The 15,745-nt window shown below is 44.9% G+C and overlaps 2 protein-coding genes across 2 annotated transcripts; one reads left to right on the forward strand and one right to left on the reverse strand.

Annotated features, from left to right (window-relative positions):
• The first annotated feature begins 955 nt into the window (after positions 1 to 955).
• Positions 956 to 5,462, forward strand: LOC133954660 (NLR family CARD domain-containing protein 3-like). Its single transcript, XM_062389089.1, has 5 exons — positions 956 to 1,164; positions 1,488 to 1,607; positions 2,061 to 2,263; positions 2,495 to 4,376; positions 4,669 to 5,462. Exons 1-5 carry the CDS (start codon positions 1,121 to 1,123, stop codon positions 5,093 to 5,095), a joined length of 2,676 nt encoding a protein of 891 aa, XP_062245073.1. The 5' UTR covers positions 956 to 1,120; the 3' UTR covers positions 5,096 to 5,462.
• A 2,239-nt stretch (positions 5,463 to 7,701) lies between these two features.
• znf277 (zinc finger protein 277) lies at positions 7,702 to 13,802 on the reverse strand. Its single transcript, XM_062389150.1, has 12 exons — positions 13,753 to 13,802; positions 12,569 to 12,770; positions 12,010 to 12,098; positions 11,593 to 11,675; positions 11,379 to 11,470; positions 11,010 to 11,120; positions 10,689 to 10,821; positions 10,458 to 10,528; positions 10,254 to 10,350; positions 9,944 to 9,986; positions 9,420 to 9,594; positions 7,702 to 9,295 (listed from the first exon to the last, which is right to left on the reverse strand). The coding sequence occupies exons 1-12, from the start codon at positions 13,778 to 13,780 to the stop codon at positions 9,115 to 9,117; spliced, it is 1,305 nt and encodes a 434-aa protein (XP_062245134.1). The 5' UTR covers positions 13,781 to 13,802; the 3' UTR covers positions 7,702 to 9,114.
• Positions 13,803 to 15,745: the final 1,943 nt, after the last annotated feature.

Genomic DNA, 15,745 nt, shown 5'->3' on the forward strand with positions numbered 1-15,745 from the left:
TTAACATCCGTCTGCTGATCACATGACTCTAAGTCTGTCAGTTCACACCTGGTGACAGACGTCATGTGATCGGATCCCAGAGACAGATGTGAACAGCAGGTCTGGATCAAAGAGCCTTCAAAGGACTAATTAACAGAGTTAACTCACAGTTTCACTTTTTATCTTCATCTGTTCATCAAGTGTTTAATAACACAACGTTCACAATCATACGTTACAGCAGTGGTCACCAACCAGTCCAGAGCCTTCACTGTGGATCCCAGTAAAGCTCTGGACTCACTGGCTGAGGTGTGAGGAACATCGACCTGCAGAGGTTCACACACACTAACACACACAACCACACACACACACACTCTCACACACACACACACCCACACACACACACTTATACTCATGATGGTTTTGTGTGAGTTTTGAAGTGAATATAAAGTTGAAGAGCTTGTGTTTGACCTTCATTTGGGCACAAAGTCATAGAACTGAGTGGAGATACAGAGTCCTGCTTCCAGCTGTGACTGATGTGCTCTCAGTGTTACTGTCTATAAAGCTCTGTGATTCATTTCCAGCCTTTATGACGTGAACATGATTCTAGATGTTGAGTTTCTTCTCTTAGTGGCCGGGGGTTGAAGGACACATGAACTTTTACAAGCTTGTATTAATTAACTTTAATGTAGTTGATTGGTTTGAGTGTAGATTAGAGAGAGAGAGAGAGATAGAGAGAGAGAGAGAGAGAGAGAGAGAGAGAGAGACTCTTGTCCTTCCTGAGGTTTCTGATGTGATCACTGTATTTCCTTGTATATAAGTACTCCTGTGTACTCAAATAAATACCAGTACTTCAAACTATGAAGCCCTGCATCTATTTCACAATAAAACATTTAAAAATAATGAATTGTCTCAGATGACAAAAACGCTGGAGTGCTTTTATTTTGAAATGGGTAGGCTACAGGAAGTGTTGCAAATATTTTAGTTTGTGACGTTTTCAACAGATAAACATTGAAACTGGTGAAAGATCATTTCACTGTGTTCTGCTGTAAACTGAGCGCAGAACCAGAGGAAATAGACCAGACCTTGAATATCTAGAAGAGCAGCGTGGCCTGAACCACAACTGAGCCGCAGCCGGTGCAACATGGACGAGGACACTTCAGAGCAAGTTGGACCCTCAACCACAAAGTAAGAGACCTGCTACAAACATGTGAAGCTCCAAACTGAATCCTCACAGAATGAACCAGTGAATGATGTGTTCTGAATAAAAACATGTTTGTGTTTGCAGAGGTCAGGACCACAGACTGAGAGCAGAGTCTCCAGGGTCCACCTGTCTGTCTCTGAAGAGTGACTGGTCCATGAGACCTCCTCCTCTATTCTTCAGTAAAGAACCTGGACCCTCACCCACAGAGTAAGAGACCTGCTACAAACATGTGAAGCTCCAAACTGAATCCTCACAGAATGAACCAGTGAATGATGTGTTCTGAATAAAAACATGTTTGTGTTTATAGAGGTCAGGACCACAGACTGAGAGCAGAGTCTCCAGGGTCCAGCTGTCTCTCTCTGAAGAGTGACTGGTCCATGAGACATCCTCTAGTCTTCAGTAAAGAACCTGGACCCTCACCCACAGAGTAAGAGACTGTTTCTACTGGGACCTGCTCTGAAGAGGATCTAGTTTCCTCTAGTGTGGCCCCTGCATTAGGACACAGCTTCATTGAAGTTGGTGACTAATCTCTCAGAATCACTCAAAGAGCTCAGACCTCCACCAAGAACCAACACGCTCCTTATGAAACCACTTTGAAATCCACTAGAGACTCATTTGGATTTGGATCTGCACCAAATTCCACACACTGGTAAACATAAGTCCTCTGAACCTGTATGTGAAAGAGGACCCCCCCCCCCCCCCCAATCTGGTTCACAGACCACAACCTTCCACCAAGTTTACTGGTAATCTGTTGTTTTTTATAATCCCACTAACGAACCAACCGACACACAAACATACTGGGTGAACACAAAACCTCCTTGACAGAAGTGATGACAACCTGTGACTGTGACATGTGAGTTATCAGGACATGTCTTCACAGGGAGAGGAAGAGGAGTCATGTTTCTGAGGAGGAGCAGTCGTCCTGCTGTGCTTCGTGTCAGGACGTCCTGAAGGATCCAGTCTCCACCAGCTGTGGACACTGGTTCTGCAGACGGTGCATCACCTCATACTGGGACCAGTCTGGTTCTTCAGGAGACTCCTCCTGTCCCCAGTGTGGACAAAGATCCAGAACAGGAGCTGGAGGTCAGACAGCCGGTCAGAGCAGCACTGTACATGTGTCTGCTGATGTCTTCACTTCTGACAACAGCACATGTGGTTTTATTTTGTTCCTTCATACAGCATCAACATTTAACATCGTTAGAAAAGCACAAAGTTAAAAAGCTTTTATTTTCTGTAGTTTTTCTGGATCTGATGAAAACAATCAGCAGATTCTCAGATTCTCTGTCTCTCACATTGTTTCTTGTCTTTCAGCAGATCGTGGTCTGCAGGAGGTTTCAGATGAACATAAGCTCAGTGTGAGGAGGAGATGTGAACATGTGACTGAAGGAAGTGATGAAACAGGAAGTAGAACCCTCCTCAACAGGATCTACACTGAGCTCTACATCACAGAGGGACAGAGTGAAGAGGTTAATACTCAACATGAGGTGAGGCAGCTTGAGACGACTTCCAAGATGAAGATCCTCCAGGACACTCCCATCAAGGTCCACGACATCTTTAAAGCCTCCACTGACCAGCAGAGCAGCATCAGAGTCGTCCTGACCAACGGAGTCGCTGGCGTTGGAAAAACCTTCTCGGTGCAGAAGTTCACTCTGGACTGGGCAGAGGGTTTAGAGAACCAGGATGTGGGTCTGCTGGCTGTGCTTTCGTTCAGGGAGCTGAACCTGGTGAAGGACCAGCAGCACAGTCTTCTCACGCTGCTCCATGTTTTCCATCCAGCGTTACAGAAGCTCACGGCAGAGACGCTCGCTGTCTGTAAACCTTTGTTCATCTTTGACGGCCTGGATGAGAGCAGACCTTCTCTGGACTTCAACCACAGGGAGCTTGTGTCTGAGGTCACACAGAGGTCATCAGTCAACGTGCTGCTGACAAACCTCATCCGGGGGAATCTGCTTCCCTCGGCTCTCGTCTGGATAACCTCCAGACCTGCGGCGGCCAATCAGATCCCTCCTGCATGTGTTGACAGGGTCACAGAAGTACGAGGCTTCACTGAGGCCCAGAAGGAGGAGTACTTCAGGAGGAGATTCAGTGATGAAGAGCTGTGCAGCAGAATCATCTCACACATCAAGACGTCCAGGAGCCTCCACATCATGTGTCAAATCCCAGTCTTCTGCTGGATCAGTGCTACAGTTCTGGAGCACATGTTGACCACAGACCAGAGAGGAGAGCTGCCCAAGACCCTGACTGACCTGTACTCACACTTCCTGCTGGTTCAGACAAAGAGGAAGAACAACAAGTACGGTGAGGGACATGAGACGACTCCACAGCAGCTGACGAGGGCTGACAGGGACGTTCTCCTGAAGCTGGGGAGGCTGGCACTTAAACATCTGGAGGAAGGAAACATCATGTTCTACCAAGAAGACCTGGAGCAGTGTGGTCTTAATGTCACAGAGGCCTCGGTGTACTCAGGAGTTTGTACTGAGATCTTCAGAAGAGAGTGTGTGATCTTCCAGAAATCAGTCTACTGCTTTGTTCATCTGAGCGTTCAGGAGTTTCTGGCTGCAGTCTACATGTTCCACTGTTACACCGAGAGGAACACAGAAGAACTCAAGAACTTCTTGGGAACACTTAAGAACACAGACACCTTCTCCCTGGATGACCTCCTGAAGAGAACCATGAAGAAATCCCTCCCCAGTAGAAATGGTCATCTGGACCTGTTTGTTCGCTTCCTTCACGGCCTCAGTCTGGAGTCCAACCAGAGAGTCTTAGGAGGCCTGCTGGGTCGGACAGAGAACAATCCAGAGATCATCCAGAGAGTCTTAGGATGGCTGCTGGGTCGGACAGAGAACAATCCAGAGATCAATCCAGAGAACAATCCAGAGAACAATCCAGAGATCATCCAGAGAGTCATCAACAACCTGAAGAAGATGAAGAGTGGTGACATTTCTCCTGACAGAAGCATCAACATCTTCCACTGTCTGACTGAGATGAACGACCACTCAGTTCATCAGCAGATGAAACAGTTCCTGACGTCAGAGAACAGATCAAAGGAACTCTCTGGGATCCACTGCTCAGCTCTGGCCTACATGCTGCAGATGTCAGAGGAGGTTCTGGATGAGTTGGACCTGAAGAAGTTCAACACATCAGACCAGGGTCGATGGAGACTGATCCCAGCTGTGAGGAACTGCAGGAAGGCTCTGTGAGTCCAGACATGATCAATAACATGTCCAATCAATGTGTGTGTGTGTGTGTGATAAAGTTATTATTATTAAAGGTCAAAGGTCACTGTGACCTTTGACCTCTGACCTCCTGAATCTAATGAGTTCCTCTGTTAGTCTGAATGAACGCTTGAACCAAATCTGAAAGGATTCTCTTGAGGAGTTTTAACAAAGAGGGGATTTACCAGGGTGAGGGTCACATGATCACGTTTTGTATGAATGTTCTGTTTTCTGATTTAATTCTCACAGATTTGATATTTTCTTTATTTACAGACTCAGTGGTTGTGGACTCTCAGAGACTCACTGTGAAGTCGTGGCCTCAGCTCTGAAGTCAAACCCCTCACATCTGAGAGAACTGGATCTGAGCTACAACATTCTGCAGGATTCAGGAGTGAAGCTGCTGTGTTCTGGACTGGAGAGTCCAAACTGTCGACTGGAGACTCTGAGGTCCTTAAATCCTTCTTCACTTTTCAGACTTTCTTTCTTATTGGGTCATTATTTATTTAAATTGTCTCAGTTCTGCTCTGCTCACTGTCCCTCAGTCATCTGTCACTCACCCAGCCTGTCAGTCACGTCCACCTCATCAACTCCATTCACCTGCACTCACCTGCTCCTGATCACTAAGAAAGTGTCAGTGAATAACATGTGGACTGAGCACTCGTCCTCCTCAGGTTTTCAAAATAAGACACATTCTTATTGAAACACGTTGGACAGTTGATAAGTATAGAAACAAACAGGAAGTGACATCAGGAGCCATCCCTACTTTAAACAGTGTTTAATTACACAAACCTGCTCAGTGACCAACACACAGAGAAGAAGCTGATGAATGAAACAATGGTCCAACATGTCTGATCTGATATTTATCTTCAGGTCACAGACTGGACTGAGGTCAGCAGCATGTTGAGAGTCTGTGTTGACATGATGACGATCCACAACAACAGGAGGACACATTCTAATATTCATATTTCTTTATCCAGGTTGGAGGACTGCAGACTGACAGAGATCAGCTGTTCTTCTCTGGCTTCAGCTCTGAAGTCAAACCCCTCTCATCTGAGAGAACTGGATCTGAGTAACAACAACAGGCTGCAGGATTCAGGAGTTAAGAAGCTGTGTGGTTTTCTACAGAGTCCAACCTGTCGACTGGAGACTCTCTGGTCAGTTCACTGACTGACTTTTGTAGATCTCATATCTATAAACAGCATTTATTTACAATTTATCTAATTTAATTTTAATTTAACATAATTCCTCTTTATGCATAACTTGAATCCATTCATGAATGAATCTGTGACATTTTAAATATTCAGCTACTTGTTAAAACACTGAGTTTAGTTCTGGATTTCCTAAACTGATCTGCAGGACAGAGACCGGGTCCAAATAATCTATTTGAACTGAATCAGGACTCGTTTTTAGTCCAACATATCTGATTTCATATTTATCTTCCATGTAATGAGTCTGTGCTCACATGAATATGTGTATTTTCACACATGAACTCAGTTTAATTTACAGTTAAGTTTTATTCTTTATCCAGGTTGTCTCACTGCAGACTGACAGAGATCAGCTTTTCTTCTCTGGCTTCAGCTCTGAGGTCAAACCCCTCTCATCTGAGACAACTGGATCTGAGAGGAAACAACCTGCAGGACTCAGGAGTGAAGCTGCTGGTTGATCTACAGCGGAGTTCAACCTGTGGACTAGAGGATCTGAGGTCAGTAGATGGTTGGAGTCAGTCCACGCTGCTTTCATCAGTATGTTACTAAACACAGTCAGGATCACAGATCCAGGGTCTGTGCTACCAAGCAGGATTTGTGGTTATCAGGTTAACTTCAGGTTTAGTTTTTTCAGTTCTACGAAGCTCGTCCACATCTTAACCAGGTCAATCACCATGGTAACTTCTGATGACAGCTAACCTGCTCCAGGTTAAGTTGGAGATCAACCCGTATAGAAGCTCCGCCCACTGACCACAGTGACTCTACACTGTTGTGTGGTGCACACTCTCCTTAAAGGGACGGATAAGGGAAGTTTAAATCAACGTCTGGTTGGTTCAGTTGATCTCTAACTCACCCAGAACATCTCAATGTCTCCAGACTCATCCTGTCCCCAAAACACCAGATGACCTCAGCTTCCTGGAGACAGGTCCATGTGTGTGTCCTCAGAGACAGTGAGACAGGGTGTGTCCTCAGAGTCAGTGAGATTTATCTCGTTCATACGTTATTATGTCGTGGTCATGTAATATATTTTGACCAGATGCCACCAGGGGGCGCTGTAACTTACACAAGCTGGACCACAGCTGACAGCCTCACACGAGGGACAGAGACGGTGTCGTCTTCATCTGATCTGAGACAGTTTGTTCTCTCACTTCATCAGTGAAGAACTGATCAGGTGGATCTTTGTCACAGCTCTGAGATCAGTGGGACTGAAGCCTCTCCTCATCACATGGTAACCAGGAGCTCTTTATACAGAGCAGAACCTCTGCTGAGGTCCATCTGTCTCCTCTGGTCCCAGTTTGTCAGAAGCAGATGTTCATCAACACACAGTGAAACATGGCTTCACCTGTAACAGCAGTAAATCCACCTCTCAGGTGTCCACTCTGCACTTTGACATGCAGAGGACACACACTGAGCTCTTAGCGTGTTCATTCCAACACGTGAACATGAAGCAGAGAGGAAGCTGCTCCACCTCTGAACAGGACTGAAGTCCCTGCTGCTCTTTCTACTGGATGAGCTGCATCACTGACTCACAGCTGATGAAGTGAGTCTCTGTGACACTGATGTCTTCTTCTCTCAACAGATGGAGGAGGTGATCTTAGTGGAGCTGAGTGTGAAGAGGACAGTGTGTGTGGACGGAGGCTGAGCTGTGTCCTGAGGATCCAGAGGCTGAAGCAGCAGCAGCTTGTGTGTAGTCTCCAATCTACACAACCCCTAATCTGCATGTGTTTGTGAGATGAAGTCGGAGCACCTGGAGAAAACACGGGGAGAACATGCAGACTCCACACAGGAAGACCCCATCTGAACCGGATTCAAACCAGCAACCTTCCTGCCCTGATTGTGTTTATTCACATGAAGAATGTGTTTATTGAAATGACACAACACAAGCAGAATATATAAACCCTCTATAAAGAGTCACATACAGTGTGTTTAAGTTTGTCTTTATTATTGTCCACCTTTGTCCCTCAGTGTGTCTCCATGTGTGTAGAACCACATTCTGTGTATATGTTTGTTTATGATCTGAAAGTTCCTGGATTCACGTCACAAATTGATTTAGTTCAACACAAAGTTAAACACAATGAAATCACTTTGAGTTTAAAATCAGAGTTTTGTCTTTGACACAAAAGATCAAAACTCTGGACTTAAAAATGGGACGTTTTCATTTCTGCATCAGGTGCAGAGCGGTGGTGGCTTTTCTACTTTTGACCCACAGGTGGCGCTGCAGTATAACAGCAGCACATCCCAGTCAAAGCCTTTATATTCAGTCTATGAGTCAAACACATGGATCATTTCCTCTGTGACAAACCAGATGTAACGAGAAGAAAAACATCTCAGAGAGAAAAGTTCTGTTTCTACTTGTCTCTGCTTTAATGCTCAATAAACATCCTTCCACCGACTTCACTGGAATCATGACTCAGCTTTTCTTTCCTCTTCAAACCAACTGGTGGAAACATCTCGTCCTTGGTGCAGGTAAAAGAACAAAATCACCAGTTTGACATAATGGAAACCAGCAGAAGAAAAGTGAATGAGACATTTACAGAATGAAGAAGAGTTGATGAAGAGCAGAGCATCTTTAAGTCTCTGAGGAAACTGTTTCATAAACATTTTACCATATTTAATAGAAAACTGACCCGAGGACGTTTCATACAAACCCTAACCCACTAATAAGGAAAAGTTTGTGTTCATAATGAAATTCTACATCTGATAAATATGTCTCAATATAAACAGCCTGACAGCAGATCAATACATTTATTATGATTATTAATCAGTGGATTTCATTCATTCACCATCACATCCAGTTGATGCACATTCCTCAACCTCTGCTCGGTTTCAGGTTCGAGAGGATTTGTGGGAAAAGTCTCTGAAGTTCAGATGAAGATGATATTTATGTTTAGTAGAAGCAGTTTGAGATGAGATTGTGAAAGATCTTCGGTCCAGAAGGAGAAGAGCTCCAGACAGAACCACTCCTCCTCCCGCGGTTTATTCTCATTATATGAACGTTTTCTTCAACGTGGAACAAATCTAAATCCTCCTGTTGTTCTCCTCTCTGACTCAACGTGGAGGATTTGTCTTCACTTTGTGCTGCGTGACTTTAAATGGAATATGAAAATAAAATGTCCCTTTCATTGAATATATTGAAAACATATAGAACAGAACTCCATGTGTTTTTCTGTTCTTTATTTCAGAGGTTCATCAAACTGACTCTGGACCAGGTTTCAACCTCACGGTTTATTACACAGAATCATATTCATCTCTTTTAGTTTGGTTCTGAATTCTCGTTTGTAAACAGACAAACTTACTGGTTCCACTGGTCTCAGTATTATTTGTACTGAGAGTAATAAAGTTCTTCTGATGACGATCATCCTCTTTATTGACTGAATGTTCATTTGTGTGAAGTAAAGTGTTGAAGTTCACGTTCCGGCTGCGTCGGGTCAGTTTGTCTTTTCACAAAGTGCGAGTGAAGAAGAGTCCAGAAGAAAAGAGGAAGACGTCTTCACTCCGCTGCCTGTCCCTCGTCCTAGCTTCTCTTCTTCAGCAGCTGGTTGAGGACGCTGGTCTGTCTCAGGGCTCTGAGGTTGGACACGTCCTCTGCGATCACCGGGACGTCCTCGCCGTGACTCGTCTCCTCACTTTCAGCCTCGTCACTGTCAGATAACGAACACAAGAGGGCGTCGTTCTCATACGTGGGGAAGTAATACCTGAGGAGAGAAGGACCACAGAGACGTTCACTCCTGAGTTCATGAGGATGAAGGAGCAGTGACCCCCCCCCCCCACACTGGGAAACAACTGAACCATGAAGACATGAACTGGTGTTGGACGTACTGCGGCTGGTCCCAGGTGGACACGTCTGGCAGCTTCATCACGTGACCTGCAGCCGCGATGTGGCGCAGCACGTCGGCTCTGGAGAGGAACTTCCCCTCGCAGCCGTAGCAGCGGCTCTGGTGGATCTGCCTCCGGATGAAGTTCACCAGTTTGACCTGCTGGTAGAACCTGAGGTCTGAGAGGAGCAGACAGCGAGAGGTGAACACAGAGCGTCTCATCAATATTCAAACGTCTGCATTTCAATCTGCATCGTCTGTGAATCTGTGAATCAAGACTCGTGTTCTGATCCGAGTCTGAAGCTTCACGTGTTTCTCTTCAGTTTCTGTGGATCTGGTTGGTTTTGGTTTCACATTGTGATTTAGGGACTGAAGAGTTTCGTGTCCTGCTTCTCTTCTGACTACACACTGTTGTTGCTTCTCTTGTGTAGAAGAACAAACAGTTGTGTAACCTGTTGAACTGCCTGAAGAGAAAGACCTCATGTCACAGAGGATGCAGGTTCTGGAGGTTGCTGATGTTTCACTCACTGAGTTCTGTCCTCAGCTTGTGAAGATCGAAGTCGTGTGAGTCCTGAAACAAACAACACAATAACAAAACCCCACAAAGCTTCAGTTGTTGTAAAGCTCACTACACAACAGGAAATCAGGATTTGAGATTCTGATAACAAAACAAACCAAGGTCTCAGTTTCCTTTGAGGTGCGACACATCAAGTCGTGAACAGAATTCAAACCTGCTTCATAATATTCACACATATTTAAGTCCTGGACCCGTCAGTGGACTCGGAGCAGAGCGGTTCTGGTTCTGCAGGTGGTTCAGGTTCAGCTCCTCCTGATTTACCTTCATGTGTGTGTAGATCTGCTCCATCGTCTCCGACTGATCATCACAGAACAGACACACAGCCGACGGGGGGTGAGCCTGCCAGTCCGACCAATCACTGAGGACGACACAGACACAGATTGAAGTGTGTCGCACTCCTCCTCGGAATCTGCTCGTCTTTCTTTTCTACGTGTTCTAACTCTGCCTCCTGATGAAGAGACTCACTCGTCATCATCGTTGTCGACCAGTTCGCGGTCGTCCTCGCTCTGCACCTCCTCCCACGTCTTCCCCAGCTCCTGACACCAGAGGGAACAATCAGAATGTATCTGGTGCTGTGATCAACAGATAACAACTGACACTGATCAAGTGAGAATGTGTCTGTAGCTTTGTGTTGATTGAAGATGTGTCTGATTGAAGCAACACAAAGAAAGGACAAAGAGCCTCAGACTGATTCACCAGGTAGTTGATGATGTAGAAGCGGTCGTACTGGCTGTTGCTGGCGTTGATGCGGCGATGAGCTTTCTTCCTCATGTGATCTTTCAATGTGGTTTTATCTCTGAACGTCTTCTCACAGTACAAACACTGCAGACTGAGCAGAGGAAGGACAACACAACATTAACACACAAGAAGACAACACTTGATTAAATCTGTTCTAAACTTAACACGATGAACTGACATCTGCAGAGCATCAGCTGTCATGAATGATGTGATCAGTTTCTGATATTGAACAGATGATGAATCAATAATCAAACCCATTGGAACGTGTCTGATTCCTACTTGTCCAGTTTGTTCTGCAGCGTGTCCAGGAACTCGTTGCAGAACACGATGTTGTCCGGGAGTCCGATGCTGAAGGAATGTTCTCGGGCCATGTGGTTCAGCAGAGATGACCTGGAGATGATCAATAAATATAACTGACAGTATATTTATTTAAAATATCCATTACTTGATTATTTTAATATATTCATCCGCTCGAGAGTCACAGAGAAACATCGGTTCTGCTCTGATGGAAAAAGAAGATTCTGGATTTCTTTCCCCTGATTTTCAGAGTAAATCCTGAAATATAACCAATATATTTCATGTTTCATTTGTATTTCTGGTTCATATTCCATCAGGAGGTGTTTTTATTTAAAGCTTCATGTGAAGAACCTGTTTCCAGTGAACTCGTCGCTGCAGAACATGCAGAGACGCTGGAAGCTGCCGTCGTCTCTCTCCTGCTGCTGCTGCTCCAGCACCTCCTCCTGCCAAGAGAAACCACACTGAGGAAACACCACAGAAGAAGAAGAAGAAGTCCTCCTCCAAAACCAAACCCCGAGGACAGGGAGTGTGTGTTTATCCACAGAATCTGATTGGTTGGACTCACCAGTCGTTTCTGTTGGAGCCTCTCTCGGAGGAGTCGGTCTTCTGGAAGAACGTCACACAGCAGGAAGTAGTTCTCTTGTTTCTCTGGAAGAACAAATTGTTTTCAGAGTCGTTTGAAGACAAAGTTTCATAATATTCCAGATTGATCAGGTGTGTATCAGTCTCTGTGAAGATGAAGGATAAAGTGAAGAATTTCAAGCTAATGTTGCTTCCAAATCGGAAACACTGTGTTTCTCTGAAGATGGTGAATGTGACTGGAGGTTGTGTGAGGATCTCAGAGGGGTCTCATGGATCTGGGGTCAGACCCGTCGGCCCTCTGGTCACCGCGGTGGACAGGTCCCCCCCCCCCCCTGTGTGTAAATGGCTTCAAGTCACTTCAGAAGCAGTTTGGTGAAATTCAACAAACCGGAGAACTCACCGACTGGACCGGTGGAGTTGGTTTTGATCACGCTGCAGAAGTCTGTGGTCGGCTGCTCCAGGAATCTGCCTTTCCAGTAGAACAAGTACCTGAGAGAGGAGAGGAGCTGAGTCAGCAGCATGAAGCCGTCTCCACTGACTCTCACCAGAGGAACCTCACTGGGTTCTACTTTATTTAGCTTGTTCTCTCTCACTCACGTTTCCACCTTTGTCTCCATGAAACAACCAAAGTCTCACAAGACTCATGAGTGAGACGTCTCCTTGAATAATGTGTGATGTGACCAGACTCTTAGCAAAGACCCAGAATAACAGTTTGAGCTTTTTATTGATGATTAATATATACACTTCATGGACTGTCCCATTTGCCCCATGAGATTACATTCATTTCATTCACACCCACATTATTACACATAGCACCCAGGTTGAAAACGACTTGTTTTCCCCTTTGAAATCTGATACCATTACATTTCAGTCCCTTTCTGTTTGTTTATCGCTAAATAGATATTTGCTCAAATGTGCAGATAAGAGTTTTAATGTTGACAGACACGTGTGAGTCTTACTTCGGGAGGTCAGCGATGAGTTTGACGTCGGCGATGACGAGCTTGTGCTGCAGCAGCAGGTGTTTGAGGAGCAGGTCCTTCTGCAGCGGGGGGGTGGACTCGGAGCAGAACAGGCAGAGCAGCGGCTCCGAGGGAAGACGCTGCAGGGCGTCCACCGCGTGCTGCTCTGGAAAACACAGCGGCTCCAGAATACTGTCCTGCCCTGAGGGAGGAACACAACTCAATGTTTTCACAGAACGACAGCATTCGTTCCCCAGTTATTGATTCACTCCAGGATGTTCATCTATAAAACGCTGAGTCAGGTTTCTAATTCCTTTAAAGCCTCAATTCCCTTTTTCTGTCAGGATCTGTCAAACCCCTGTCTCCTCTAAGAACTGAAACAACATATAGAATCATAATAACAGGATCAAACTACTAACTGGTTTAATCTCTTCATATTCACAAGCTGTTATTTCTCCCAGAGACTAGGCACGTGTTGTTCTTGTGACTGTAACGTGACAGTAAAGCATCATCAGTATTAAACACTGACTTTCCTCAGCATGAAGTTCATCTCGTTTAAAAGAAGAAACTCTGCTGGTTTCAGGAGCTGACTCCGTTTTAAACTGGGACCCGTTGGGGGATGGTTTCATTTCCTTAGTGAGCAGCTGGTAGTTCTCTGTCAATCACAGTTCATCTTTTAAAACCTGTTAAACTGGGAAACACATGTCAGCTGCTGCTAGCTGCTAAGCTAGCTGCTGCCCGCTACGCTAGCTGCTAGCTGATAGGTGCTAGCTGCTGGCTGGTATGTGCTAGCTGCTAGCTGATAGGTGCTAGCTGCTGGCTGATAGGTGCTAGCTGCTGGCTGATAGGTGCTAGCTGCTGGCTGGTAGGGGCTAGGCTAGTTGCTGCCTGCTACGCTCGCTGCTAGCTGATAGGTGCTAGCTGCTAGCTGCTAGCTGATAGGTGCTAGCTGATAGGTGCTAGCTGCTGGCTGGTAGGGGCTAGGCTAGTTGCTGCCTGCTACGCTAGCTGCTAGCTGATAGGTGCTAGCTGCTAGTTGATGAAGACCTGAGTCTGTTCCCGAGGTTTTCTGCTATTTTCCGGCGAAGTGACGGTTCAAAATGACGCAGAGGTTTTATTAAGAAATAAAAATCATATCTGATCATTAAACTTCTTGATTAAATTCACTGAATCCTTCAACTCACCAACTTCCCTCCTGTCGCTGGCTGCCATCTTTGTGTCACGTGATCAAAACAACAACCAACGGGCCAATCAGAGGCCGAGAAAATGTTTACGCTGCTTTCAGGATCTTCCTGTAAAATGCAACTCCCACCGTGGTGCGTTCAGGGTCTGTGAAACCAACATCATTACTTCAACAAAAGACCGCTAGGTGGCGCAGTCAGCTCAGGCTCAGTTGTTTCACTAAAACGTCAGACAGCTTATTTCATTTAACCACAATGAAAAGAAATGATAAATAAAATATATGTAATAAAATGATAGGATTACAACTTTCAACTAATAATAAGATAGAGGTATAGATATATAGAATAATAATAATAATTTTATAGTGATCATAATAATGATAATAATAATGATATCTACTACAGGATGAAAACTGTTACGTGTGATGCTTTATGGGTTTTACTCATAATGGAGTATTATTAGATTTAGATACTACTCATATAAAATATCTATTACACCAGTCATAAACTAGGGAATTATTAAATGAATAAAGTAACAAAGATAAACTGAGAAAGAACAAAAATAAAAGAGTTGTTGTAGAAAATACAGTTTACATGTTTATCAGAGATGATCCAGTTCAATCTATTTGTGTTTGGTTTAAAATGACATGAAAACCTTTAAATCCACTGAGGTTATTCCTCCTCGTCCTTCTCCTCCTCCTCCTCCTCCTCTGCTCCTTCTCCTCCTCCTCTTCCTCCTCCTCCTCCTCCTCTTCCCTCTCCTCCTCCTCCTCCTCCTCCTCTCCTCCTTCTCCTCCTCCTCTTCCTCTTCCTCCTCCTCATCTTCCCTCTCCTCCTCCTCCCTCTCCTCCTCCTCCTCCTCTCCTCATCCTCCTCCTCTCCTCCTCTGCTCCTTCTCCTCCTCCCTCTCCTCCTCCTCCCTGAGGAGGTGGTGCTCTCTCGGCCTCCCCCTGCGGTGGTTGGGTTCTGCTCCTCCTCCTCCTGCAGCCCGTTCAGGTGCGTTCAGGTGCTGCATTATTCACGTGGAGCTCAGCAGCTCTAATTAAACCCTGGAGAGAAGCGAGGTGGAGGCAGCGGCCGACAGACACCGCCGCCAACTTCTGATATGGATTCCTGAAATGGTCCAAAACTCCCACATGAGCCACATCAGGCTTCAGAGAAACGTGTTTCTCTCCAGCACCAGCCCACATACACAGAGCTGTGTGTTACACATTCTACTGAGAATGTTCCTCACATCAAACTGCAGCCGATCCCACGAAAAGAAACCCAACAAGCCCCCTCTCTGAATGTTACAGCTGCCTCTCATGGCTCCTGTCTCATCTGGAGTTTAAAATCCTCTGACAGGCGGATTGACATCAGCACAAACACTTGTTTTCAAAGTACAATGAAGATAAACATCATAAAATTCATTTAAATAAAATAGTGAAATCTGAAGTCGGAAAAAACTCTTAAAACAATGGAGCTGACATTTCCCATCATGCTTATGGAAAGAATGGCTGTTAAAAAGCCTGAAACGTAATAAACCATAGAATTTAATTATTTATGATTTATCTCTGAATTTCCCGCGGGATTAATAAAGTATCATTCTATCTTTTATATATTTATGTTAGTCTTTGTTATTTCATGATTCTCTTGTATTTAACATTTTTTGATGGTCGTCCATGTTTATTCAGTTTATGAACCAAAGGCAGGAAAACATTAATGTGAACAAAAGTTGTTTTATTCTGATGATATGAAAAACGCAGTGAAGACGATTTGACCAGTTCAAGTTCAAGTTAACTTCTGAATGTTTTACACTAGAAAAATGAAAAGTTATTGTTCTGAACCAAAGTGTAAAACTGTGATAGTGTCTTTTGTTTAAAAGGAGAAAGGACCATGTGTGATGTGTGTCAGCTGAATGAAGACAGACTCCATGGTCTGTTGCTGTCTGTTCTCCAGTCTGTTCCCTCCCACACTTCAGATTAGATCAGCTGCTCTGTAAGATACGATACATTTT

The sequence above is a fragment of the Platichthys flesus genome, chromosome 6 (assembly GCF_949316205.1).
Source record: "Platichthys flesus chromosome 6, fPlaFle2.1, whole genome shotgun sequence".
In the NCBI taxonomy this organism is placed as follows: domain Eukaryota; kingdom Metazoa; phylum Chordata; class Actinopteri; order Pleuronectiformes; family Pleuronectidae; genus Platichthys; species Platichthys flesus.